We start from the raw sequence: 27,848 nt of genomic DNA, 5'->3' as shown, positions 1-27,848 counted from the left end.
ATAGGCGCACAGTAGTGATGTATCCCCACCACGATACTTCACTAGCACACCTGATACTATGTTAGTAGCAGCCACACTAGTAAAGTATAGCAGTAGCAATACTTCACTACCGTGCAGCTATTATAAGTAGCCCCCGTTGCTTACTAACGCACGCTACGCTGCCACTAGCACGCTTAGCGCGCAGGGACCTAACATTAAGATGCGATCGTTCAATAGCGCAAATAACAGGCGATTGCTCACGCTATTTCCTTTAATGAATCAACCCCAATGAGTCTCAAGCAACTAGAAAGCATACTTATCTGGCATCAAGCAATCCCCCTTGGCGCCAGATTACTGAGATTCTACTGTAGTATAATGTACCTGGAAAAGACTTGACAATCATTAGTGCAAGAGTGGAGTAGACAAGTGTCGTCCTACCTCCGTACCGGGTTACAGGCTGCTCACTGTGGCAACAATTTGAGATTGAATTAACAAATTTAGAGACACTGAAGCGAAAAAAAAAATTATGATATTATGATTTGTATGTGTAGTACAGCTAAGAAAAAAACCATTAAGATCAGATACATCAGTCTAATTGTTTCCAGTACAGGGAGAGTTGAGAAACTCCAGTTGTTATCTCTATGCAAAAAAGCTATTAAGCTCTCCGACTAACTTACGGTAGTCATGGAGAGGGCTGTTATCTGACTTTTATTATCTCAACTGTAATTGAACTGTTTACTTTTCCTCTGCTAGAGGAGAGTTCATTACTTCACAGACTGCTCTGAAAGACTCATTTTGAATGCTGAGTGTTGTGTAATCTGCACATATTATAGAATGATGCAATGTTAGAAAAAACACTATATACCTGAAAATAAAAATATGAGAATATTTTCTTTTCTGCTAATCTTCTAGTAATTATTCATAGTACACAACCAATTCATTATATCATATATTTTTTTTCGCTTCAGTGTCTCTTTAAGTTACAAGTGCACTCATCCTTTATGTTACTGCCAATATTTGGTTTTCTGATGAAGATCGTTTTGGAAATTGCTTCTTCCCAGAATCCTCTTGTCATCTCACTCAGCTTCAGCTATTAACCATCTCCTTTTTAAAGGTGAGGGTGATTACATAATTAAGCTGTAATTAAACCTGAATCTAATTGTGTCTGCCATGATGATGTATCCCATACAGTAGGCGCTCCCTCTGGGGAATTGCTTCCTTCTTAGAAAGGTCAAAGGGATTTCTGTTTTTCTTGAAAAAAAAGCATTTGGAGAGCAATTAAGGCCTGAAAAAAAATATGTTGATGAGCAGCTAACCTACAATATGCCTTGCTTGACAGACTGTTTTGTAGTGAGCATATGCATAATGGATCAGCAGAAAGGTGAGATGCTGTTATTTGCATTTCTCTTCCCAGAAGCCTTTGCTTTTTGCTAATAAACAAGTATGGCACTTTCAGTGATGCATCTAGCTGTTCTGTGAGAAAATCACATCAGCGATCTTGAAAAAAAAAATCATTATGCTCGATCTAACATCTTAAAAAAAGGTCACTACTAACACAGTACTTATTACTTTGTAGTAACAGTGAACAATTTCCTTCAGAGTCTGTCTAACAACTGGAAATTGAAACGTGGGAGTGTTGTTTTTTTTTTTTTTTTTTGTTCTTTTCTCATACCACCCAAGTTTTTTTCTTCTCATTTTTTAGATTTGATTTTAATCGTGTTGAAGAACACTTTTTTCTACTCTCTATTCTTCTTTTCTGCACTACACTGTATACACAGAATACACTTTATCAGAAGTTCTGCATGCTTGAAAACTAGGTTACCCAACTGTGAAGGGCTATGTACACATACCCATAGACATCAGAGTCCAGTCAGTCAACGTTAAATCCACATAGACACACCCGGACAAGCACGTGACCAAGTGTCAACTGACCAAAAATGGCTGTAGTGCCTGTCCTACCATCCCCTCTGCACCCACCTGCTTCCACCTGTTACTTCCTCAGCTATATGTGGATTTGAATAAAGCAGCACCTTAGACAGTGCCCAGTTCTTGTCTTTCATCTGGTACTTTCTGATCTACTTTGTTTGCTAGTGCCATGAGTACGGCCAACTGGAGCACTTACCCATGGGAAGATAAGATAAGTGAGATTGTTATTTTTATTGCCATTTGGTATTGTTGCCTAGCAATTTCTTTGGATGCTGTTACTGAATAAACTTACATGATGTCCTCCTCATCATCAAAGAAAACGATGACTGGATTACAGCGTTTATAGAGCACCTTCCAATCTACCCGTAAAGCTACATTTGTTAGCTCAAAAATATGGTGTTCACAAGATCTTCCTGAGTCACAGAACTAAAATGGCCGTAACACAAAGCACCAAGATTGTGGAATTCAGTTTTTATCATTATTACAGCCTCATGGGATTGGGTGGCTGGTGTGTATAGAGGTCCTCAGCACTTTGCAGCTTGCACAAGGATACATTCCCTTCTTGGTACAAAACAGTCAGCAAATTGCTATATACCGGTATATATTATGATCGGCATGTGAGGCATAAGCTGTACACCTGCAGAACTCTGTGTTAGAAGCTAAAAGCTAAATCAAAACTAAGCGCTGTAGTTAATCCCGTCTTTGCAAGCCCCCACTTTCATAAATGTCCCCTTCTGACTTTCACAATGAGAAACTCTAATTTGAAAGCTGCAATTTTTTTTTTCAGTTCCAGAAACGGACTGCAATATAAGAGATAAAACCTGTGTTCCCGAGTGATTTGTCCTCACTAACATGCATAAATCTAATTTACTGTAAGCATACATCTCCATAGGATGTGGGACTCCCTGATCATGAATATAATAGCTGGATTAGTCAGCCTTTGCTCCAGTGAATTATTATTGGTCAGAGTTAGGTATGAGAGGTACATTACTTTCCATAGCTAAATTGGTTGTAATGACTTCTTCTTCTAAGTGTTAACACATATTTCAATATTAGCAGATGTTACGGACTATATTTTATGGGCATCCCAAGACCATTAACTCCATATCCTCGAAAATGAGAATTGGACCCGAGACCAATGGAGCATTGAAGGGAAGAAAGATTGTAAGTGCTCAAACTCATATGAAAATAATTAAAAATAATTATAACACTGATTTAGAAGAAATAAACATGAACATTAAACCACTTGACTGGTCTGCGTAAGATCTGTCGAACATACAACCATGTTTCTAATACTAAGGACTAAATGCTGAAGGAAAAACCGGAATATGTTCTCTACGTTTCCAAGCTCTTTGTTTCTGAATATACCCAGAACCAAGAATTGACAGGAAGACTAGCTTTCATGCATGCTGGCCCTTGTGTGAGTATATGGCTGTAGAATGGATGGTAGACTCAAAGTACTTTGGGGTTGACTTTCAAGATATATCCAAAGTTAAGTGGAACAAATATGGAGCATTTGCCTAGCGACTAGCGTAACCAATTAGGTTTCAGTTATTAATGAAAAAAAATTCTGATTGGTTGTTCTAGGCTAGTGTTGTTTAAAAAACTTTGTGTCCAATCCGGCGGCCAATTGGTCGAACAGAACGGGATCTTTGGGTTAATCGAACACTGACCAAATTCGAATTGTATTCGAAATCAATGTTGCCAGAATTCGTAGTTAATAGCAAAGCTCCCGTACATGCGAAAATCTCCAAATTTGTTTGGTATGTTATGGAGAACAGGGGGATCAAGGGGAACGTTTTTTTTTTTTTTTTGTTTGTTTTTTTAAACCTTAGAGATTTTTAGAAAATTGATTTTAAAGTTACGATAGGAAAAATTTATTTTTTTACTGTGAATGCGGTTAAATAACAGATAATGTAACTACCTATCGGTAATAAAATTTACATATATATCAACAGAAAGAGCAGTGATTTTCCAGCCGGGATTTCCAGGTGGTCAGTGTCCAGTTCCCACTGTTCTTCTTATCATACTCAGCACATTTGGTGATTCTTGCAAGTATGGGGATTTGCTATTAACTGCAAATGGCCCACTGGTCATCAGTGGTGCTCAAATACCCCTTTTCAAAATTCGAGTTAGGTCGAATTCGAATAGTAAATTATTCGAGGTCAGTCGAATATTCGAGTCGAATAATTTTTACTATTCGATTCGACCTCGGAATTCGAGCTCACTATTCGAGTCGGTATTCGAGCTCATTATTCGAGCTGACTATTCGAAATGGCTTTAAATAGCTTCCAACACTTGTTTTGAGGGTGAATGATGCAAGAAACCTCTTTTTTTCCAAGTAACAACAGCAAGTGATTATGTGGGGATGTTCCTTTAAAAAAAAAAAGTTGAAAAGAGAAGTTGTGTCCAGAAATTTGTTCAGTACTGTATATACTTCTTCTTCTTCTTCTTCTTTATCTTCTATATCTTCTTCTTCTTCTTCTTCTATATCTTCTTCTTCTATATCTTCTTCTTCTATATCTTCTTCTATATCTTCTTCTTCTTTTATATTGTCTTCTTCTTCTTCTTCATCTTCTTCATCATCATCTTCTTCTTCATCTTCTTTTTCTTCATCTTCTTCATCTTCTTCATCTTCTTCTTCATCTTCTTCATCTTCTTCTTCATCTTCTTCATCTTCTTCTTCTTCATCCTCTTCATCTTTTTCATCTTCATCTTCTTCATCTTCTTCTTCTTCTTCATCTTCTTCATCTTCTTCATCTTCTTCTTCATCTTCTTCTTCTTCATCTTCTTCATCTTCTTCTTCATCTTCATCTTCTTCTTCATCTTTTTCATCTTCTTCTTCTTCTTCATCTTCATCTTCTTCTTCTTCTTCATCATCTTCTTCTTCTTCATCTTCTTCATCTTCTTCATCATCTTCATCTTCTTCTTCTTCATCTTCTTCTTCTTCATCTTCTTCTTCATCTTCTTCTTCTTCATCTTCTTCTTCTTCATCTTCTTCATCTTCATCTTCTTCTTCATCTTCATCTTCATCTTCTTCTTCTTCTTCTTCTTCTTCTTCTTCTTCTTCTTCTTCTTCTTCTTCTTCTTCTTCTTCTTCTTCATCTTCTTCATCTTCTTCTATATCGTCTTCTTCTTCACTTATTTCTCTTTTCAAATTTTTTTTTTAAAGAAATGCAGCTATTTTTGAGCGTAACAAATAGCTGGTGGCGCACGCATGTTGGAAGCGCCATTGTATGTGCTCCCTGGCAGTGGAAACACACAGACAGCAGGAGGTAAATTCAGCAGCAGGAGGAGGAGGATGAGTGTGTGGCAGCAGGCAGTCAATGAGGCAGGCAGCGTGACATAATAGCCCTGGTACCTAGCGGTGATACCAGGGCTGTAAATAAACACAGCAGGCAGGAGGTCCCAGACAGCGGTCGTGCAGCCCACATTGTGTCCAATACACAACTGGGACAACACAGTTTTCAACCCGGGCACCTCAGAAAAATTAAACCTTTTTTTTTGTAATGGTTTTGTAGTTTTGGTTTTACAACCAATTACACAGATATAGCTATTTTTTGACGTAATAGCTGGTGGCAGAGTGGCAGCAGAAGGTAAATCTGTGTACCCTGGCGTTGGGAAACACAGACAGACAGACAGCAGCAGCAGCAGGAGGAATGGAGGAGTAATTATGTGTGCAGCTATTGTTTGACGTAATAGCTGGTGGCAGACTGGCAGCAGAAGGTAATTCTGTGTACCCTGGCAGTGGGAAACACAGACAGACAGCAGCAGCAGGAGGAATGGAGGAGTAGTGTGAGTGTGGCAGCAGGTAGGCAGCGTGACATAATAGCCCTGGTACCTAGCGGTGATACCAGGCCGTAAATGAACACAACAGGAGGTCCCAGACAACGGTCGTGCAGCCCACATCATGTCCAATACACAACTGGGACAACACAGTTTTCAACCCGGGCACCTCAGAAAAATTAAACCTTTTTTTTTTTTTTAATGGTTTTTTGGTTTTGTTTGTAAAACAAATTACACAGATATATAGCTATTGTTTGACGTAATAGCTGGTGGCAGAGTGGCAGCAGAAGGTAAATCTGTGTACCCTGGCAGTGGGAAACACAGACAGACAGCAGAAGGGCAGTACACAGCAGCCCACTGTAGGTGTAAAATGTGTGGCTGCAGGCGACGTAATAGTCAAAGTGAACCAGGCTGGCTTAGTGAGCAGGAGCCAGGAGGTGGTAAAGGGTGGTAAGGCACATTAACGATGGTTCTTAGCCAGTTCATGTCCCCCTCTCGCCGACAACAGGGGCCAGGAACTCGCCTTCCACCCACGCCTGGTTCATCTTGAGAAACGTCAGTCTGTCCACAGACTTGTGAGACAGACGTGAGCGTTTCTCGGTGACCACACCACCAGCTGCACTGAAGCAGCGCTCGGACAGCACGCTGGAAGGGGGGCAGGACAGCACTTCCAGGGCGTACTGCGCCAGCTCGCTCCAGATCTCCAGGCGCTTGACCCAATACTCCATGGGATCAACAGGGGCATCGCTGTCAAGCCCGCTGTAGGACCCCATGTAGTCAGCCACAATGCGGGTAAGGGCTTGGCTGTGACCGGAGGAGGATGCTGCTGCATCATGCACCTCCTCTCTAGTCACTGCTGCCGGAGCCTCTACAGTCCTGTAGAGCTCGTGGCTGAGAGACAGCAGGTCTGTGGGGCGCTTGCTGCTGGATGCAGGCACCTGCTGCTGCCTCTGTGCTGGCTGCTGGACAGTGGGGGTGGAAGGCTGGGGGAAGGCTTCCTCCAAGCGCTCAACAAGGGCCTGCTGCAAGCTCCTTATTTGTTGCGCTGGGTCTCCTCCTGCAGGCGGCAGGAACTGGCTCAACTTCCCCTTGAGGCGTGGGTCCAACATCATGCTGATCCAGATGTCCTCCCTCTGCTTCATCTGGATCACCCTGGGGTCTCTGCGCAGGCACGTCAGCATGTGCGCTGCCATTGGGAAGAGGCGGGCCACGTCTGCTGGCACATCGACGGCAGTGCTGCTGTCCTCATCCTCCTCCTCTGCCTCGTCAGCCTCATCCTCTCTCCACCCCCGCACCAACTCAGCTGCACTGTGCTGCTCCCCCTCATCAGCAGCAAGGTCAGGGACCTCCACCAAGTCCTCCTCCTCCTCCCCCTCAGAGGTGGACTGTGCAGCTGCTTGCCGCTCCTGCTGGTCCAAGGCTGCCGCTCCCTGTTCCAGCAAAGCATCGAGGGCCCTGTTCAGCAGACAAACCAGGGGCACCCACTCGCAGACCATAGCATGGTCCCTGCTCACCATGTTAGTGGCCTGCAGAAAGGGAGCCAGCACTAAGCACACCTGCTGCATGTGCCTCCAGTCATCATCGGGGACGATGGACGGGATGTTGCTGGTCTTGTCCCTTCTCTGAGCGGCGGAAACAGTGGCCAGGGCAAGGTACTGGTTGACAGCGTGCTTCTGTTCAACCAGACGCTCCAACATCGCCAGGGTGGAGTTCCAGCGAGTCGGAACGTCAAGGATCAGCCGATGGCGTGGCAGATCCATCTCCTTTTGCACGTCTTCCAGGCTCGCACAGGCTGCAGCCGAGCGCCGGAAGTGACGCACAACGTTCCTTGCCGTTTCCAGCAGTTCGCCCATCCCCTGGTAGGTGCGCAAGAACTTCTGCACCACCAGGTTCAGCACGTGGGCAAGACAGGGGATGTGGGTCAGGTTTCCCCTGTCTATTGCGGCAACCAGATTGGCCCCATTGTCGGCCACCACCTCTCCGACTCTGAGGCCTCTGGGGGTCAGCCAAATCCTCTCCTGCTCCTGGAGTTTGGCCAACACATGGGTTGCCGTCAGCTTGGTCTTCCCAAGGCTGACCAAGTGCAGCAGCGCTTGGCAGTGGCGGGCCTTCACGCTGCTGCTGAGACGGGGGGTTTGGCCAGGTGTGCCGGAGGATGGCAGAGGATCGGAGGAACCTGCTGCAGTTCCCCTGACCCTGCGGGGTGGCACCACCCACTGTGTTGCTGCTGCTGCTGTGCCCGCTGCTGCTCTCCCATCCTCACCCCCTTCCACCAAGCTGACCCAGTGGACAGTGAAGGACAGGTAGCGGCCTGTCCCGAAGCGGCTGCTCCAGGAGTCCATGGTGACGTGGACCCTTTCACCAACCGCGTGCTCCAGCCCTCGCTCCACATTGGCCATCACAAAGCGGTGCAGTGCAGGAATGGCCTTGCGGGAGAAAAAGTGTCTGCTGGGGAGCTGCCAGTCTGGGGCTGCGCAAGCAAGCAGCGCACGAATGTCGCTCCCCTCCTGCACGAGCGTGTACGGCAGGAGTTGGGAGCACATGGCCCGTGCCAGCAAGCCGTTCAGCTGCCGCACGCGACGGCTGCTGGGAGGCAGAGCCCTAACCACCCCCTGGAAGGACTCGCTCAAAAGGCTCTGGCGTGGCCTTTTGCTGGCACGGGAATCAGCAGACACAGCGGAGGAGGCCACTGAGGACTGGCTGCCAGAACAGGCCTCAGTGTCGGCGGCAGGAGTTGCAGAGGGGGGAGGAGCAGTGCGTTTCCGCACTCCTGCTGGTGCTGCTGGAGGAGCAGGAGGGCGGGTGGCTGCTGTTGCTGCTGCTGCTGCTGCTGAAGGCTGTGCAGTGATGGGTGTGGTGCCACTGCCAGCACCAGATGCCTTCAGCCTCTGGAACTCCTCATGCTGGTGGAAATGTTTCGCAGAAAGGTGGTTGATGAGCGAGCTGGTGCTGAACTTTAAGGGGTCTGCACCTCTGCTCAACTTCCGCTGACAGTGGTTGCAAGTGGCGTACTTGCTGTACACAGTGGGCATGGTGAAATATCGCCAGATTGGTGACAGAAACATCCCCCTACGGCATGGAAGCACTGCTGCCTGTCTCCCTGTGGTGGTTGGGGGGGGGGCTTGGGTGCGGCTGGTGGTGGTACTGGCAGATGCTGCTGCTGCTGCTGAGCCTGAGACACCAGCAGGCTGTGGGACCTGCCTACTGCTGCCAATGCTTGCAATGATGCGCCTCCTTGCAAGGCCCACAAGCGCATCCTCCTCCTCCTCCTCAGAGCTGCTGAGGACGACATCCCCTGGAGGTGGTGGCGCCCAGTCTCTGTCTGTCACCGGGTCATCATCATCCTCCCCCTCCTGAAACATGTCCTGCTGGGATGATGACCCCCCAAACTCCTCTCCTGATGCATGGATGGGCTGCTTGACTGCCGCCACAGTCTTGCTGTCCAATCCCTCATCCCCCAAAGTGCCCATCAGCATCTCCTCCTCAAAATCGCCAACAACAGCAGACAATACCCTGATGGTGCCTGGGGTAAAAAGACTGCTGAGTGACAGGTCGGCGACTGACGGTGAACTGGCCTCCTCCCCAGGCCCTGCTGGGCGGCTGCTGTGAACAGGGGTGGTGGTGGTGGTGGTGGTGAGGGTGGAGGCCTCGGATGCAGAGCTGATGGCGGGCTGCTCATCCTCCGTCATGAGTTGCACCACAGTGTCTGCATGCTTTTCCTCAATGGGACGTTTCCGACCCGGCTGGAGGAAAATCGGAGCAGGTGCTACACGCTGCTGCTGCTGTGTCTCTGCAGCGTGAGTTGCAGATGCTCCTGCTGGGCGGCGCCCAAGGCGTCCACGGCCAGTGGCTATGGGAGGAATGTTAGCCACTGACGCTGCTGCTGCTGCTGCGGAACTGTGCATGGTGGCGCGGCCGCGGCCTGCCACAATGCTGCTCCCTCTCCTCCTGATTCCCTTGCTGCCCTTCCCCTTGCCCAAACCGCGCTGGCTGCCACTTCCAGACATCTTCGATGTTTTGGGCGTATAGACAAAAGTTTTTTAAAAGGGCGGGTGAAAAGTGGGGTACTTTAATGGAGTGGGTTGGTGGGTGAGGTGACTGAGTGAGTGTCCCTAGTACAGTAAGTAAGTAGTAACAGTCAGGAAGTACAACTAGCAGTTACAATAATCAGTAGTAATCACAAGTAAATTTAGTGTGTGTACACTACAGACAGTGAGTGCACGCACGCGCAAACACGCGCAGGAGCTAGCCTATGAACAGTGACTGAGTGAGTGTCCCTAGTACAGTAAGTAAGTAAGTAGTAACAGTCAGTAAGTACAACTAACTAATTACAATAATCAATCAGTTATCAGAAGGAAATAGAGTGTGTGTAGTGTGTGTACACAGACAGTGAGTGCACACACGCAGGAGCTAGTAGCCTATGAACAGTGACTGAGTGTCCTAGACTCCTAGTACAGTAAGAGTAAGTAGTAACAGTAAGTACAACTAACTAATTACAATAATCAATCAGTTATCAGAAGGAAATAGAGTGTGTGACTGTGTGTAGTGTGTGTACACAGACAGTGAGTGCACACACGCAGGAGCTAGTAGCCTATGAACAGTGACTGAGTGTCCTAGACTCCTAGTACAGTAAGAGTAAGTAGTAACAGTAAGTACAAACAACTAACTAATTACAATAATCAATCAGTTATCAGAAGGAAATAGAGTGTGTGTAGTGTGTGTACACAGACAGTGAGTGCACACACGCAGGAGCTAGTAGACTATGAACAGTGACTGAGTGTCCTAGACTCCTAGTACAGTAAGAGTAAGTAGTAACAGTAAGTACAACTAACTAATTACAATAAGCAATCAGTTATCAGAAGGAAATAGAGTGTGTGTAGTGTGTGTACACAGACAGTGAGTGCACACACGCAGGAGCTAGTAGCCTATGAACAGTGACTGAGTGTCCTAGACTCCTAGTACAGTAAGAGTAAGTAGTAACAGTAAGTACAAACAACTAACTAATTACAATAATCAATCAGTTATCAGAAGGAAATAGAGTGTGTGTAGTGTGTGTACACAGACAGTGAGTGCACACACGCAGGAGCTAGTAGACTATGAACAGTGACTGAGTGTCCTAGACTCCTAGTACAGTAAGAGTAAGTAGTAACAGTAAGTACAACTAACTAATTACAATAAGCAATCAGTTATCAGAAGGAAATAGAGTGTGTGTAGTGTGTGTACACAGACAATGAGTGCACACACGCAGGAGCTAGTAGACTATGAACAGTGACTGAGTGTCCTAGACTCCTAGTACAGTAAGAGTAAGTAGTAACAGTAAGTACAACTAACTAATTACAATAATCAATCAGTTATCAGAAGGAAATAGAGTGTGTGTAGTGTGTGTACACAGACAGTGAGTGCACACACGCAGGAGCTAGTAGCCTATGAACAGTGACTGAGTGTCCTAGACTCCTAGTACAGTAAGAGTAAGTAGTAACAGTAAGTACAAACAACTAACTAATTACAATAATCAATCAGTTATCAGAAGATAATAGAGTGTGTGTAGTGTGTGTACACAGACAGTGAGTGCACACACGCAGGAGCTAGTAGCCTATGAACAGTGACTGAGTGTCCTAGACTCCTAGTACAGTAAGTAGTAACAGTAAGTACAACTAACTAATTACAATAATCAATCAGTTATCAGAAGGAAATAGAGTGAGTGTAGTGTGTACACAGACAGTGAGTGCACACACGCAGGAGCTAGTAGCCTATGAACAGTGACTGAGTGTCCTAGACTCCTAGTACAGTAAGTAGTAACAGTAAGTACAACTAACTAATTACAATAATCAATTACAATAATCAATCAGTTATCAGAAGGAAATAGAGTGTGTGTAGTGTGTACACAGAAAGTGAGTGCACACACGCAGGAGCAGCTAGTAGCCTATGAACAGTGACAGTGAGTGTCCTAGTACAGTTACAGTATATAACTACAATACTAATACAATCAGTAGTAAAGGACAGCAGAAATACTGGTATAGAATAGAGAGAAATAAACAGAGGACAGGAGGACAGCTGCCCACACAGGCAAGGCCCTGAGGCCTAAAGCTGTAAGCCTGCAGCAGCTGGCCTGTCTCTATGTAACACAAAAGCTACTAACTAAAATACAATGTCTAACTAACTAACAACAATATAGGTGTGTATAGGAGGTGTATGTGAGCAAAAACGCTAGGTAAATGACCACAATAGAGCTCTTGCTAAGCCAAAGCACAAAGGAGCAACTCTCTCCCTGTACAAGTCTCAGGCAAGCACGGAGAAACCTAACATGGCGGCCGCTATTTATAGGGTAGGGGCTGGCCAGGGTCCCCCTCTGTGATTGGCTGCCGTCAGAGGGCCTGGGAGCCCTCTGATTGGCTCTAAGGACATCAATCTGGGCTATGACGCTATTCGAGCTCGGTACCGAGCTCGAATAGCGCCGTTTTGCTCGAATAGCTCGAATAGTGAATGGGCTATTCGAGTGTACTCGAATAGCCCATTCGAATAGCTACAGCTATTCGGAGCTCGAATACCGAGCTCGAATAGCTGGAAAAGAGCTCGAATATTCGAGCTACTCGAATATTCGAGCTCTGCTGAGCACCACTGCTGGTCATACAGGTTGATTTGCAGAGCATCATAACGCTGTAGCACGAGTCTTTACACGCATGCTTGATCCAGGTGTGCATGGCCTGATTTGAAACAAGGCCACAAAAGCCATGGCCTAGGGCACCAGCGATCAAGGTATGGGCAGAGGGCTGGCACACTAAGGTAGTTTAGCTGCCAGGCATGTAAATCACAGCAGTCACCAACACAGTCTGCAGCTACCCTGCTTCCACGGGGCAAGCAGTGGAGCCCTGTGCTCCCCCCATCCTGTGCTGTGCTCCACCCAAACACAGCACAGGACCAGTTAAGTACAAAGAATTAGAGGAGCACAAAACAGGAGCACAGGACCAGGGCAACAAACAGGACAGGGGGAGCACACAGGACAAGGTGGTTGGAGGAGCCTGGGGGGCCTTGGGCGGTAAATTATCCAAATCTGGCCCTGCAGGTATGTGATTACTGAAGCCCAAAAATCAGCATTACAGCCATGCAATTTTATTTTTTTTTTCAATTAAATAAACATGGCTGTCTCCATGATACTCTCACCATAGGTTTTCTTTAATAATGCTGGATATAGGAAACACTGGACAATGTACCAGGTCTACGCACAACCTACACATTTCCGCATTTCGTCATAAGATCAGCAGAACATGAATTGTTGATCTGTACTGTTGCCATGATGACTGCATTTTGCACATAACTAAAACTCTGCATGCTGCCTAACCAACTGAACACAACTGCTCGTCCACCCCATGTAATAATATAAGCTTTTCTCACCTCTCTCTCAGTAACGTGTACTGAGGCTGACGTAGGCAGTGTTTACTCAGGTTAATCAGACGGCGCATCTGCCGCTGCGATTTGGTCAATAGTTGTTTGAAGCCCACCCTTAGCTGCTCGTAGCGCCGTGTGAGGTGAAGGTCTGCGTTCCACAGTCTGGAAATGGTTGTGATGTTGAGGAAACGATCTGTAGGCAGATTCTTCATGAATGTCCGAAATTCCACTGCAAAGAATAGCAAACAAAAAAAAACCGAAAACATCAGAACACAGAGCGTATCAATGGTTTATTTACTTCACTTTCAGCTGATGCATGATATTACTGGGCTCAGTTTTGTGTATTTTTATTACGTCTGTCACCTGCCTAAAACAGCACCAGGTGCATTTTATAAACCAAACTCCCCAGTGTATTTGAAATCTCAAAGTTGTTGTCCTGTGCTCATATTGCCCCATAATAAATGGAATTTGTTATTGAAGAGGGGGAAGTTGCTGGGTGGTGGTGTTTAGCCGTCTTTAGGTTACCCTAGTGATGCCCAGAGGGCCATCATTACTTCCCATAATGCACTGCGCCGGTTACTTGGGGACTTGTGCCAGGATGAAGGAAGCCAGAGTTCGGATATGAGTTGCTACAGGTGTCCTGAGAGACATGTAAAACAGCCATTACTGCTCCTGTGTGTTAACAAATCCTATTGATTTCTTGGTGACAGGCATAGTTTCCAACCACAGCACAGCAATATTAGACTTTGCCCTGAACTGTTTTTGTACTTATTCTTAGCTACTGTATGCGCTGGGAAAAAAGGGCGCATGCCGCTAGTGGACAAAAAGGGCGCCGCCATTCACTCCCATAATAAATAGCGTTTAATGGGCGCCGAGTAGGAAAAAAGGGCGCCGGAGCTAAATAAAGTTTATAAACGGCGCCAGGAGCTAAATAAAGTTTACAAACGGCGCCCGGCGATGTTTAATGATTTATAACTGAACTTGTGGTGATTTACGTTTATAAAATGCACCCGTGCCGAATAACGTTTATGAAAATACTAAACATATTTATCTTATTTAAATAATTAAAACATTATTTAAAGTTTTATCCCTTACTGTTTGTAAAACATTATTATTCACAAAATAAAGCGATCAGTACGTAACGTAAATTGCTAAATATTTTTTGAATCCACAATTAGTAAAACATTATTATCCACATAATAAAGGGGGGTCTTAGGTTTAGGCACCAACAGGGGGGTCTTAGGTTTAGGCACCAATAGGGGGTTCTAGGGGTTAGGGGTAGGTACAGGGAGGGGTACTTAGGCAACAACAGGGGGGGGTCTTAGGTTTAGGCACCAACAGGGGGGTCTTAGGTTTAGGCACCAACAGGGGGGTCTTAGGTTTAGGCATTAACAGGGGGGTCTTAGGTTTAGGCACCAACAGGGGGGTCTTAGGTTTAGGCACCAACAGGGGGGTCTTAGGTTTAGGCACCAAGAGGGGGGTCTAGGGGTTAGGGGTAGGTACAGGGAGGGTTACTTAGGCACCAACAGGGGGGTCTTAGGTTTAGGCACCAACAGGGGGTCTTAGGTTTAGGCACCAACAGGGGGGTCTTAGGTTTAGGCACCAACAGGGGGGTCTTAGGTTTAGGCACCAATAGGGGGGTCTTAGGTTTAGGCACCAACAGGGGAGTCTAGGGGTTAGGGATAGGTACAGGTAGGGTTCTGTGTAAGAGTAGGCTTAGGTATAGTTTTAGTAAAATTTTAGTAATAATTACTAATGTATTACAACACTTATTACGAACGTAGTTATATTTATATCATCTTTATAAACAATATTTTCAGATTTTATTATAAGAACAAACCATAAATGACGGTTATTCACAATAATATACAATTATAACAATTAAACATATATTATTGGTTTTTTATAAACGTAATTATAAGTTTAACTTTTGAAACAGGGAAGATTAACGTTTTCACAATTTCCGATTTCATAAACATTATTTAATGATTTATAATTTTGTTAAACATTATTTGTAAACGAAATATAGCACACTATATTTATAAACCCTATTAATGATTAATTATTATTTAGAGTTTACACCCCGCGCCCTTTTTGTCCAGGCGCCCTTTTTGTACGTACGCACTGTATGCTTCAAAAAAAACTTCAACTGAGGTCTTGCTCAATAATAAAATGCACCTGAATGATTTATTTTACACCATTTCACGTACAAGTGTGCCAGCTGCCGTATGCACTGTATACGTTACTACACTGTGTTTGAATTGATAGAAAGTAAGCTGCAGTCTGTACTGATCTCTAAATGAATGATGCCCTAAAACTTTCCTTAATGCTTCTGTGTGGTTAAAATTACTCTTTAAAATCATTTGCAAGTCCCTGTTGACATGCTCGAAATACAGTGGGATGCAAAAGTTTGGCCAACCTTGTTAATCGTCATGATTTTCCTGTAGAAATCGTTGGTTGCTACGATAAAACAACTCTCAAACGACCTGAAGAAAAAGACTCCACCATCATGGTTTAGGGGAAGGATACAGAAAGCTGTCTCAGACATTTCAGCTGTCTGTTTCCACAGTTAGGAACATTTTGAGGAAATGGAAGACCACAGGCTCAGTTCAAGTTAAGGCTCGAAGTGGCAGACCAAATAAAATCTCAGATAGACAGAAGCGACAAATCGTGAGAACAGTCAGAGTCAACCCACAGACCAGCACCAAAGACCTACAACATCATCTTGCTGCAGATGGAGTCACTGTGCATCGTTCAACCATTCGGCGCACTTTACACAAGGAGATGCTGTATGCAGAGGAAGCCTTTTCTCTGCCTACATCACAAACAGAGCCGCTTGAGGTATGCTAAAACACGTTTGGACAAGCCAGCTTCCTTTTGGAATAAGGTGCTGTGGACTGATGAAACTAAAATTCAGTTATTCCACAGCATTCCAAAAAAAACACCTGCTACTTACAGTAAAATATAGTGGTGGTTCCATCATGTTGTGGGGCTGTGTGGCCAGTGCAGGGACTAGGAATCTTGTCAAAGTTGATGGGCGCATAGATTCCACTCCGTATCAGCAGATTCTGGAGACCAATGTCCAGGAATCAGTGACAAAGCTGAAGCTGAAGCTAAACACTGCTCAAAATTCACATTCATGCAGAGGAACAAGTACAACGTTCTGGAATGGCCATCTCAGTCCCCAGACCTGAATATAATTGAAAATCTGTGGTTTGAGTTAAAGAGAGCTGTCCATGCTTGGAAGCCATCAAACCTGAATGGACTAGAGACCAGAGGAATGGTCCAAAATACCTTCAACCAGAATCCAGACTTTCCTTGGAACCTACAGGAAGCATTCGTTTTTGCAAAAGGAGTATCTACTAAATATTGATTTAATTTCTTTTTTTGTGGTGCCCAAATTTATGCACCTGCCTAATTTTGTTAAAACAATTATTGCACACTTTCTGTAAATCCAATAAACTTAATTTCACTTCTCAAGTATTACTGTGTGTGTCTCCTGTATGATATATTTAACTGACATTTTATTATCGTAACAACCAACGATTTAAACAGGAAAATCATGACAATTAACAAGGTTGCCCAAACTTTCGCATCCCACTGTATATTCCAACACCGATAACATGGCTGCTGTGGCCATATATTTAGGTAAACACCGGTAAAGATAAGCTTGAATTTCAAGAAAAAAGGCAAAATCCATAACTGCCACACTGCCCCTGCACAGTAACTCGGGCTGGACTTTGGTGGAAAGAAAACAAACCAAATTGGGTCTTTGCTCGCTCATGTACAGTAGCATGTACCCCATTGGGGGCTTGTCAACAGTTCGGTGGAGGGAATTTCTCCCCTACAATCACACTTTAATGCATGACTTATCTCTCCTACTGTTGTATGCAGACATCTTTTCCCCCAGTGTATACTGATCTCGGCTGCTCAACTCAACCACTTTTCTCACTCGTCAACTGCTTCCATCCATTTTAATTGCTTGCCGATTAACCAAAGGATCTACTTCAATCTCTAACCTAAAAAGCTTTCAACAATCTCCCCATAGAACTCCTCACTAGTTTCCAGATACCATTCCAACTGCAGTTTCTGCTATGCTCATGGTCTTCTTTTGTCCATCTCAAGAATCACCTCCCTAAATTCATACATACAGGACTTCTCATGAGCCTCTCCCTTTCTCTGGAATTCCCCAAAACACATCTCTTCAACACTTTAATTGCACCCTCAAAACTTCCCTTTTCAGTCAAGAATATGATCTAACCTTACTTATTTTCAGCCTCTGTACAAGCTATGCTTCTTGTTGAATATCATTGAGAAATGCACCAACACTGTAAACAGCTTGCAAGAGAAGGGATTTCTCCATTTCGTTTCTCGTACTTTTTTTGTACATTTTTTATAATCACAATATATTTCTGTCACTGTAACAATTGTGTTTACCAGTTCTGTATTTGTATGTACCCATGTTTGTTTCCTACTCTGTGCAGTACTACGTAAGATGATGGCATTAGTGATGAGTAAGCACAGTTTTGGGACATGTATTTGTGGTAGCAGGAAGTGTCAGGAGGATAGGTCTAGGTCCATTTCTAGGGGCGAGCAAGGCAGGTCCCTGTGTGCAGTGCAGTGCCATAAGGGGCAGCAGCATGGTCGCAGATGGAGAAAGGGGGACATCTGATCCTGGGCTCAGCATATGGGGGTGCAGCATGGGACGCATCAGTAGCAGTGCTTCTCTCATCTCTTTTGGCCATGCGCCTTCAGCACTCACCACTCACCTTTTGCTCTAGTGCCCAGCATCTTGATCTTCTCACATCATGAGTCAGAGGTGAGCGGTGAGAGGATGTATACACAATGCTGGAGGAGGATAGAGAAGCACTGCTACTGATGCTTGATACTTTACATAGACTGAGCTGAGGGAGCACAGGAGGGGGAGGCCACTAACACCACCAGGAAAGCTATATTGGAGAGGGGGCTACATCCAGCTACCTATATTATGGGGGTCATCTGGCTGCCTATACAGGAGGAGGGGGCTGCATCCAGCTACCTATACTGTGGAGGTCATCTGGCTGCTTATACTGGAGGGGGGGACAAAATCTAGCTTACTACACTGCAGAGGTCATCTGGCTGCCTATACTGGCGGAGGAGGCTACATCCAGCTACCTATACTGCGGAGGTCATCTGGCTGCCTATACTGGGGGGGGGGGCTACAATCTAGCTACCTATATTGCAGGGGTCATGTGGCTGCCTATTGTGAGGAAACATCCTGCTATCTATACTGGGGGGGTTCAACATCTGGCTATTTATGCTGCAGGAATCATCTGGAGTTGTATTGTGCTCAATAATTATTGTGAGGGGACATCTGGCTACCAATACTGGGGGCACCTCTGGCTATTTCCTCGCAACAGTGGACTTGAGTCTGCCAGGGTTGGGTATTTTTACACCCTTATTCTAGATGCTATAAGGTCTAGAAACTGCCCTGGATGAGAAATGAGCGCCACCAAGGCAAGAGGACACCATCCAGGTAAACTAACTCTCTCTGCCATTGCCCCTCCTTGGAAACAAGTGGAAACAATTTCACATTTCATGCTTGCTCATCCTTAGATGGTACTATATTATTATTATCATTTAGTATTTCTATAATGCTGACATCTTCCGCAGTGCTGACCTCTTCCACAGCGCTGTACAGAATATATAGTCATGTCACTAACTGTCCCTCAGAGGGGCTCACAATCTAATCCCTACCATAGTCATAGGTCTATGTATGTATTGTGTAGTTTATGTATTGTAGACTAGGGCCTATTTACGGAGGAAGCCTATGAACTTAATTGTATGTTTTTGGTGAAGTGGGAGGAAACCAGAGTGCCCGGAGGAAACCGCCGCAGACATGGGGAGAACATACAAACTCTGTGCAAAAAGTGTCCTGGCTGGGATTCAAACCGGGGATCCAGCGTTGCAAGGCGAGAGAGCTAGCCATTACGCAACCATGCACTATATAAACCATCACTAATCATCACCGTAATAGCCGGAGGTACCGACTCTGCTGTGTATGCAACCGGTGTGCTCATGCTACTGCAGCCTCCCCCTCTACACAGTGAACAAATCACAAACGTGACAGAATGTTTATGCCAATATTAATATTTCACCTTGACTTGCATGTAGCATTAATATTCTCAGCACATTACAAGACAGTATCAGTATAGTCAGTGTCTACATCTACCTGAACTTTGCACTCTTATGATATTTTCTAATAAGGCCGTAGACACATTTCGAGTAAGAAGATAACCCTGAGGGACGACATGGTAAATTGTCCTACTGTGAGTGTTTAAATAAGCTTTCCCCAGGATATAGGCCGGTCACCTTCACCATCACTTCGGGCAGATGGGAAGATATGCTAAGCGATAGTTTTTAGCCACTTATTTTATTCCTAGTGTCCCGTGCAGCACCGACATGTCTATTAGTCCGAGGCCTCTGGAACTGGAGCTGTCAGCTGTCTCCTCAGTATCCCAACGATTTGAGCATGCTGCTGTTGCCATGGCGACATCTTTCACATTATTAACGGGACAGATGCTACATGCAGAACCTGTCAGATGCTCTGGACTCTTTTGCTGAGCAGCAAGGAACTCTGCAGGAGATGGACTATCCCAAGAGGACTCCAACCAAAACACAAACTCTGCATAAGGGGTAAACGTGTACACTAAGGCACAGTGGCCCCTATTTATCAGAGATAAGGCCTGTAACCGATCAGCTGATAAGGAACTAGAAATTCAAATGCCTAACATAAATTCCTGTTTGCCCTGGACACTATTTCTCAATATTTGTGTAGCCTATACCTCTGAGTCTTTATGAAAGACAGTGTTTGCAAAGAGCCCCTGCTGTGAGATACATAATCTCAAGTGCATCTTGGTGACGTACATTTAAAAAGGGGGCTCTGTGATTTAGGCAGAAGATCATGCCGATAACTACAGCCAATAGTAGATCTGTACTGTTGCCGGTATTCCAATATTGGCTTCCCTACAATAAAACTAATCCCCCCACCCCACTTACGACTAACACTAACTAAGCCGATAACAAGTGCTGTGCCGAAGCCAATCTAGGCTTGAGCTACATGATAGCCAAGCCGCAGCACCTGATTACTTACCCCCACCACTATCCCATGTTCAGCTAAACAATAGACAAATTTGGGGTGCTTGATTACTCACCCCCACCACTATCCGGTGTTCGGCCACACTAAGAGACAAAGTTTGGGTACTCACCTCGTCGCTGTCTTCGTCAGTACCCAAGGTTCAGCTGTATGCTTGCCGCACCCTGGCACCCAAAGAACCCCATGCACAATTACTAATCCAACTGCCGCTATCTCCGCTAGTATTTGGAGTTTGGCTACATGATAGAACACATTAAATGGCTCCCACCTCTGCCTCCACCAGTAACTGAGTTCAGCTGCACAATAGCCAAGGCTGGATTTATACTTTTTGTGCACCTAGACAAAGTATGTTGTGGTTCCCCTTGCGCAGTAGTGCCCCTCCCATGCCATGTGTAGCCCCCTCTTCCATGTGTAACATCCGTGTACTGCAGACCATTTCTTTCATGAACAGCTCCCTTGAGCATCAGTTTCCCTTTTTCATGTGTTGCTCCCTATTTGAAGCCTCCTCTTTCATTTGTAGCAACTCCTCTTTCATGTCCTGGTGCCCCCTCGTGCTGCAGCCGCTCAAGGCCCAGTCCTTTGTGGCCTTTCCAGAAATTCTGACAATAGCCGAGCCTCAGTGCCCAAATTACTCAGTCCACACTGCTATAGCCGCGAATGGCATTGTGGTTTATGGCAGCGCCTGATTTACCGATTGGGTTATGCGCCCTGCTTCAACCTTGATACATATAGCCGAGACATAGGCCTCGGCGCTAAGCCGGTTAGGAGGCCTTAACAGTCAGTGGGTGCAAACCACAGTGTTAGGTGGTTTGCGCCCACAGGACCACCCACAACGGCGGGACAGTAATAGTGCGCAGTGCGACAATAACGTTGCAGTCGCTGACTTGTAAACGTTGCACCCGGTGCGACAAAAATGGCGCATCAGGTGCCCCAGAAATAGCACATCGATGCGCCGCTTCTGGGGCACCTGATGCACCGTTTTTGTTGCATCGGGTGCGACGTTTACAAGGCAGCAGACGTTATCGCGCACTGTTACTGTCCCGCCGTGCGATGTGGGTGGCCTTGTGCGCGATGTAGCTTTGCAGGACTATTAGTGCCCACAAAGCTATTTATGGGGCACTAAGCGGCTGTTCACTCCGGCGCTATCACTTAGCGCCGGTTAGTGAATCAAGCCTATAATCTATAACTGTATTAAGGTTTTACAAACATTCCTTTATGCTTTTAATTAGCTTACAATACTTATTCAGGTTTGTTTATAAATGCTTTATGAATTTTAATCTCAAAATGTACTTTAAAGAATTGACTGTGACAAGTTCAAGTACCCCCTGAGTCCAACATAAGTACCTCCTGGGGTAGATTCACTGCATGTTGAGACACTACACTATACAACCCACAGTAGCTGTTATTAAGAAACTGAGCGGTGGTTTTTACCTGTAGATTCAAGTTCTATAAGTCGGTTGCGTATCAATTCACCTATTCCAGTCTGCTTTTCACACAGATCATTAATGCAAATCACATAAATTGTATTAATTTTGGCTTTCCATTCATGTATTTATATTAGAAAACATTTCATCTTTGTGAACTCTTTCTTTTATATTACTAGAAATATTGTGTTTGCTGTGCAGATCTGTAAAATATTCCCATCACTAAAGCCCAACAGATCTTGGGCCTCATTCAATTCAAAGAGTAAGAAAAATGAACTTGTGTGCAGGGTCGGTTCTTAGATGCAGCAAGGTGTTGCATGTGTTACAGGGCATCAGCCAATAGAGGTCGGCACCACGGCAAACATGGAAGTATGTACTCACACACTGTACAGCCAGTGGCGGACATACATCTTCCTGTGCAGGCCGTGCAGCATCAGCCTCTCTTTATTCTGGAGCGTGCAACCCACAGAAAAAGCATAGGTAGAGCCGACAGCTCTAGAAGGGGAGGAGACGGAGGTGAGCCAGCAGCAGCACACACGCAGACAGTGTGCTCCTGCAACTGCTGAGAGGACCAGCCTAAGTCTAGAGGAAAGGCGGGCAGAGGGAGAGAGGAAGAAAGAAGCTTCAAAAGGGAGGGGGTGAGAACCTCAGTCCAGAAGAATGCCAGGCAGAAAATTATAGAAAGAAACAAACTTCAGAAGGAAGGGGTAGAAAGGGAGACTTGAGTCAGAAACATCTGCTCTGCAATGCTTGTTCAGGGTCTATGGCTAAAGGGATTTGAGTTCCGTAACCTTCTCACTTTCTGGTGTGCTTTAAGTTCTTCCAGAGTTTGCCAAAAATCTATGCCTTGTTGGGTGCTGCTATCCCTGCCAGCGCATAGATTTTCAATCAGCCACGCCACACAGTTTTGTTGCTCCTGCGGGTTTGCGAATTGCACAGTTGTTCTGTTGCTGCAGCCCACTCTTGATCTCTTGATTACTGTGAGCCATCCACAATAATCACGTCTATCTACACAGGTAAAACTTTGGTCCTTAAGGGGTCAAAGACGTCCAGTTCTGAAGCAAGGGCGTAGCAATAGCCCCTTTAAGGGATGCATCTGCAGGGGGGCCCAGAAGCAGCAGGTGGCCCCGTGGTGGAGAAGGTACTTTTCCCTGTCCTGAGAGACTGACAACTAAGGGCACGGAGAGAAAAAGCTTTCTGCTCTCTGCACAATTGTTTTAATGACTGCATATGCTCAGCCACTGATAAGGAATCATACAAAGTTTTGCAGACACAGATTTGTAGACAGTCCCTATTCAGTGTGCGGCAGGCCCTTGTGTACAGAGCCCAGCCCCCAACCCCTCTATCCCTCCCCAAGTGCTGTGTACTGTAGTGATGCTGGAGAGGTCTGTAGAGCCGGTTCTGCTCTATCAGAGATGGACAGAGTTAGTGTAATAAGCTGAGGCTAGGAGCACACTTGTCTGTCAGTTTTCTGTGTATAAATTCGTAATTGTCACTGCACCAATGGTAATTTGATGTGCTGCAATCGCCTCTGGAGTCACAAGTTGTCTGTCAATTACTCCATCAGATTCGCACCATCTAAAATACTTTTATTTATCAATCTTCTTTAAAACGTTACAACATGTTAAAAGTCCACATGTGGTTGTGCACCATACAATGACGCACAGGCGTTTCGGGCCGTCCTCGGTCCTTTATCAAATCATGACAGACCCACATATGCATTGCTTCACTGCTGTCAGTTTTTATCTTCATGGGGAAAACACACTGAAGTGTGCAGTAGCCAATTGAATAACGTTGGTTCTCAAGCAGCGGGGGGGGGGGGGGGGGTCCAAAGCTTCGCAGAGGGGCACAGTGAATTCTAGTTACTACCCTGTTATGGAGTGATTAAAATTGGATTTTTGCAAGGTGGGAGATGATTTCCCCCAAGTGTTTCATAGTTTCCCCAATGATAAGTAGCACATGGGCTGTTATTGTTAAAACCACCTTGGCGGTAATGACGAGCTCAGCTTGTCCATTACCACCGCGGTGGATTTCTCAGGCCCTACTGGGTCAATTTTCTTAATTTTTTTTTTGCTAGCTGCGTGCTATGTACTTCCGCCGCTACCCGACGTGTAACACGCCACTTCCCCCCCCCCCCCCCCCCCCGAGACCCCTGCGTAGCCTGGCCAATCAGTGCCAGGCAGCGCTGAGTGGTGGATCGGGACTCCCTCTGACGTCATGACATCGGTGACATCATCACGATCATCGCCAGGGCGACGGGGGAAGCCAAACAGGAAATCCCGTTCTGAACGGGATTTCCTGTTTGCTCTGATCACCGGAGGCAATCGGAAGGGGCGGGGGGGCTGCGCTGGGCTAGCTACATGATTTAACAAAAAATAAATAAAGATACCGCTGCGCCGCCACCCTGGTGCAATTAATAGAACGCCAGGGTGGTTAATGCTTGTTGGAACAAGCAAAATATGTTTACAGAGGGGATGAGGAGTTCAGAAGGATTGGCCATGCTGTTTTTTTAATTAATGACTAAATGAACAGTTGAAATGTAATTCTGAGATAAGCAAAATGGTTTGTTTTTTTTACCTAGATTGAAAAAGTACAAAAAAACCTTGTCCCTATTCAGTCTTAATTTTTGCTAAAAAATAAAAATTTTGTACATCTTAAAGCAAAATGAACATGATTTTTTTTTTAAAATGAACCTCACCATAATGTAGGTTCGTAATAGCGTGTCATTGGAGAGCTGAGCTGGGGGTTGGGTGAGAGCAATAACTTACCTATGGGGAAGCTGCTCCTGTACCTTGGAAAGGTCCTGTATATCAGGCATTTCAGCACCACCCAAGGGCTAGTAGAATTATTTTTTTAAGAATTGAGATTCAGTTGCGGTTTACAGTACTTAAAGTTTAAACCCCAACTATAGTACTTTAAACCCAGACTTGCACTCTTTCACATTCTAGGTAGCCTAAAAGTGCCCACTAATGATAAAATATTTCATGTCACATCTATGTAATATGAGGGACTACATAAAGTATCTGTACAAGGTACGGTATATTCAATGAGTTAACTGTTCTATTACATAGACTTAGTGACATTGTACAATCAAGATTGCATCATTGTACAAAAGAAAATGGAGAAACCGAGAGCCCACAATAGTGTAGTATGTTTGACTTAATGAGTAAACGTTTAAGGAGGATAAATGATACTCACAAACAAGGGTTACCACTGATAAGGCAGGTGGGGAGATTAAACCTGAGCCCACTCAAGTTAAGAAGTCACTCTCTGTAGAGAGAAAAAGTAGGAGATGACCCTCCTCCACCAAGGGAGGACTAGAAACATACACTGTAAATTTGAACAGAGGTGCCAACACAAGAAAACAATTATTAAAAGCCATTTAAAAAGGGATGTAGTGGTGGACTTACCTCCCCAAAAGTAGACAAGATTCTGTAGAATTTGGTCAACAATTTGCTTTATTTGAATGCTCCACAATGCAATGCGTTTCACAGGTATAATCCTGCTTCATCAGGTAGATATCAGAGCAAATGCAATATGTCCAGGAACTAGCCAAGCACTTCTGCTTTTAAACAGCTTTTAGCAAATGTTATTCTTGTGTTGGCCCCATTTTTATGGTTTTCCAAGACTGTATCATTAGTAGGCACTTTCACAAGTAAAAAAGCATACAGACATGATTGATTGGTATGCATTTCCAGTTTCACACTTCACACTTCAGCAAAGGATAATGGGAGTGGAGCACATAGCAAACAATCAAGTAGCAGCTTTCATTTTGTAACATTCAGTTTGCCGAGGCAGCAAAGCCTGGGAAAAAAGAACCAGCTCGTATGTCCATATTAAGACTAGTATGTCAACTGCATTAACTTCATTTGTTTCATCTCCCATTCGTCTACTCGTACACACAGCCAAATATGGTTGTTAACCGCTGAAGCAATGCATCTGATTAACAACAAACTTTTCCATTTAACAAGGATCATTTTTTTGACATCTGTACTTAAAGTACCTGTGGTAATGTTGAACGCATTAGATGAGTTTTCAGAAATGACTCATTAGCTCAAGATAATTTCCATTCCATTATAAACAGTACAGATCTGGTTAGTTAAAATCTCACAGAAGCAATATTTGATATCTCTCTTTATAAATGTGTTTTGATAAGTGAAATCTTGTCATACAGTATGTTTTGCAGCTCAGGGCCACGATCAGCTTGTCTCTCCTGATGGGGATCGATCACAGAATGGAATAAGATGAATGAGTCCCACGGCTTCACAGCCAGCCAACGCTGCAGGCAACGTCCAGAATTCTGCAGAAGCCACTCAGCACTCTCTTTTGGTGCTGGCGTCTGTAGTTCTCAGCAGGCATGCCGGTTTCATGCATGAGCTGCCTTTTGTGTGCCACCTCAGGCTAATCATGTAAATTACATTTTCAGAAGATGCAGCAGGACATTGAAGCCAAAAAGAGGCAATTCAGTTTTCCAGGCAAAATAATTCTTAGAAAAAAAACTGCTATATATCAAGCACAGTTAAGATGTACATCAATAAAGCAAACATGACAGATACGTCTATGCAGCCACATTGCCATGCCTGCAATGTTATTATGTCCAAACTGGGCCCATCTGAGCCCCAGTGGTGTCTCCACATTCAACTAGACCTCATGGTATGAAATACAGCCCACAACCCTCCTGACTTTTAGTGGTGTCTCCAAATGCATCAGAACCTTCAGGCATGAGGTCCAGCCACACCCCCTCTGACTACCAGTGTCTACAAATTCAACTGCAACTGTTGGTATGAAGTCCAGCCACAATCCCGGTGACTTCCAGAGATGCCTACAAATTCAATTGCATCTGCTGGTGTGAAATACAGCCACAATACCTCTGGCTGTCAATGGCATCTTCAAATCTAACTTTGCTTTCTGGCATGAAGTGCATCCACACCCCCTCTGATTCTCTGTCGTGTTTCCAAATTCAACTGGACCTCCTGGTGTGAAGTCCTCTGACTTGTAGTAGTGTCTCCAAATTCAAATGGACCTTCTGGTTTGAAGTCCATCTATAACCTCTCAGACTTCTAATGTTGTCTCCAAAGTCAAATGGGTGATTGAAGGAGTGCTGGTACACTAGAGTGAGAAGCTGACCTGGCATTAGCTCATGTGCTGTAGCTCTGCCCCCTTTGCATGCCCACCAGTGTAATAACGATATTACGTGGCTCAGCATGGTACCGAAGGGGATCAAAGTGTTGGACGTTGACATTTTGGCTGAGGCCATGCCAGAATAGATCTGGCAACGACACCCCTAACAGCGAGTCCGAATGCACTCTTGTAATATTTAAATTACATGGCACAGAGTGAGGGGCCCGTGGGGGCTTATATTGGAAAATAACAATGTTGGGCACAGTCCGACACAGGATTTCTCCAAACAACTCCACACTAGATTTGCGGGATCACTTACAATCTCCAATACACTTCAATGTAAACAGGGCTGTGAGTCATAGTTGGAACCATTTTTGGGCACCTGAAGTCAGAGTCGTTGGCTTCATAAACCAAGTAGTTGGAGTCGAATGATTTTTGTACCAACTCAACAGCCCTGGTAAGTATTAGACTAATGAGTCGGAGAAATTTTGGGTACCTGGAGTCAGAGTCAGGTAGTTTCATAAACTGAAGAGTCGGAGTTGGATGATTTTTGTACTGACTCCACAGCCCTGAATGTAAGAGTGCTCTAGTAATTCAGGCCCCCTTCAAAGTATCCTCAGGCCTTCTGCCTTTCAGGACTTCTGCCTATCAGGCCATGTTAGGAACAAGGTGGGATTTGCAACAGGGGTGGGTAATGAACCTGTGAATGCTGGACTTGCAGTAAGGTTCCTGAGACAGAAACCCTTGTAGATTGAAAAGTGGTTTCTTCCTTACTTTAAATGAAAAGCCAGGTATGTATGACAGCACAAGGCCTCTTGGATCCTCCCACTGCGCTAGTAAACCTGCATGCGCAGGTAAATATATTAGCACTGACAACACTAATATTCCGCTACAAACAAAATCACAGAAGCAAATTGTTATGGGAGAGTTTAAATCAAAGTATACGTCTTCAATTTTATGCTCCGGTGGTCCCTCCATCCTGCGTCTAACCGCCCAGATCAGCCCGATAGCAGTGCCCATTCTGCTTAAGACTTATTTATGACACGTTTTCCTATGTAACTAAGCACAGCTTGTTAATCATGCAGTGAAAT

The 27,848-nt window shown here is 44.9% G+C and overlaps 1 protein-coding gene across 2 annotated transcripts in view; it reads right to left on the bottom strand.

Moving 5' to 3' along the window:
• BRINP2 (BMP/retinoic acid inducible neural specific 2) overlaps nucleotides 1–27,848 on the bottom strand; it is a 500,040-nt gene that overhangs the window by 19,424 nt on the left and 452,768 nt on the right. For both annotated transcript variants that reach the window (XM_068239642.1, XM_068239643.1), the window contains one exon: nucleotides 13,084–13,306. In XM_068239642.1, the coding sequence (XP_068095743.1) occupies nucleotides 13,084–13,306 (223 nt within the window). The remainder of the gene's footprint in view (nucleotides 1–13,083; nucleotides 13,307–27,848) is intronic.

Source organism: Hyperolius riggenbachi, chromosome 6, assembly GCF_040937935.1.
Source record: "Hyperolius riggenbachi isolate aHypRig1 chromosome 6, aHypRig1.pri, whole genome shotgun sequence".
Lineage (NCBI taxonomy): Eukaryota > Metazoa > Chordata > Amphibia > Anura > Hyperoliidae > Hyperolius > Hyperolius riggenbachi.
Note: the sequence above shows the minus strand (reverse complement) of the source record. Positions and strands in the feature narration are given on the sequence as shown.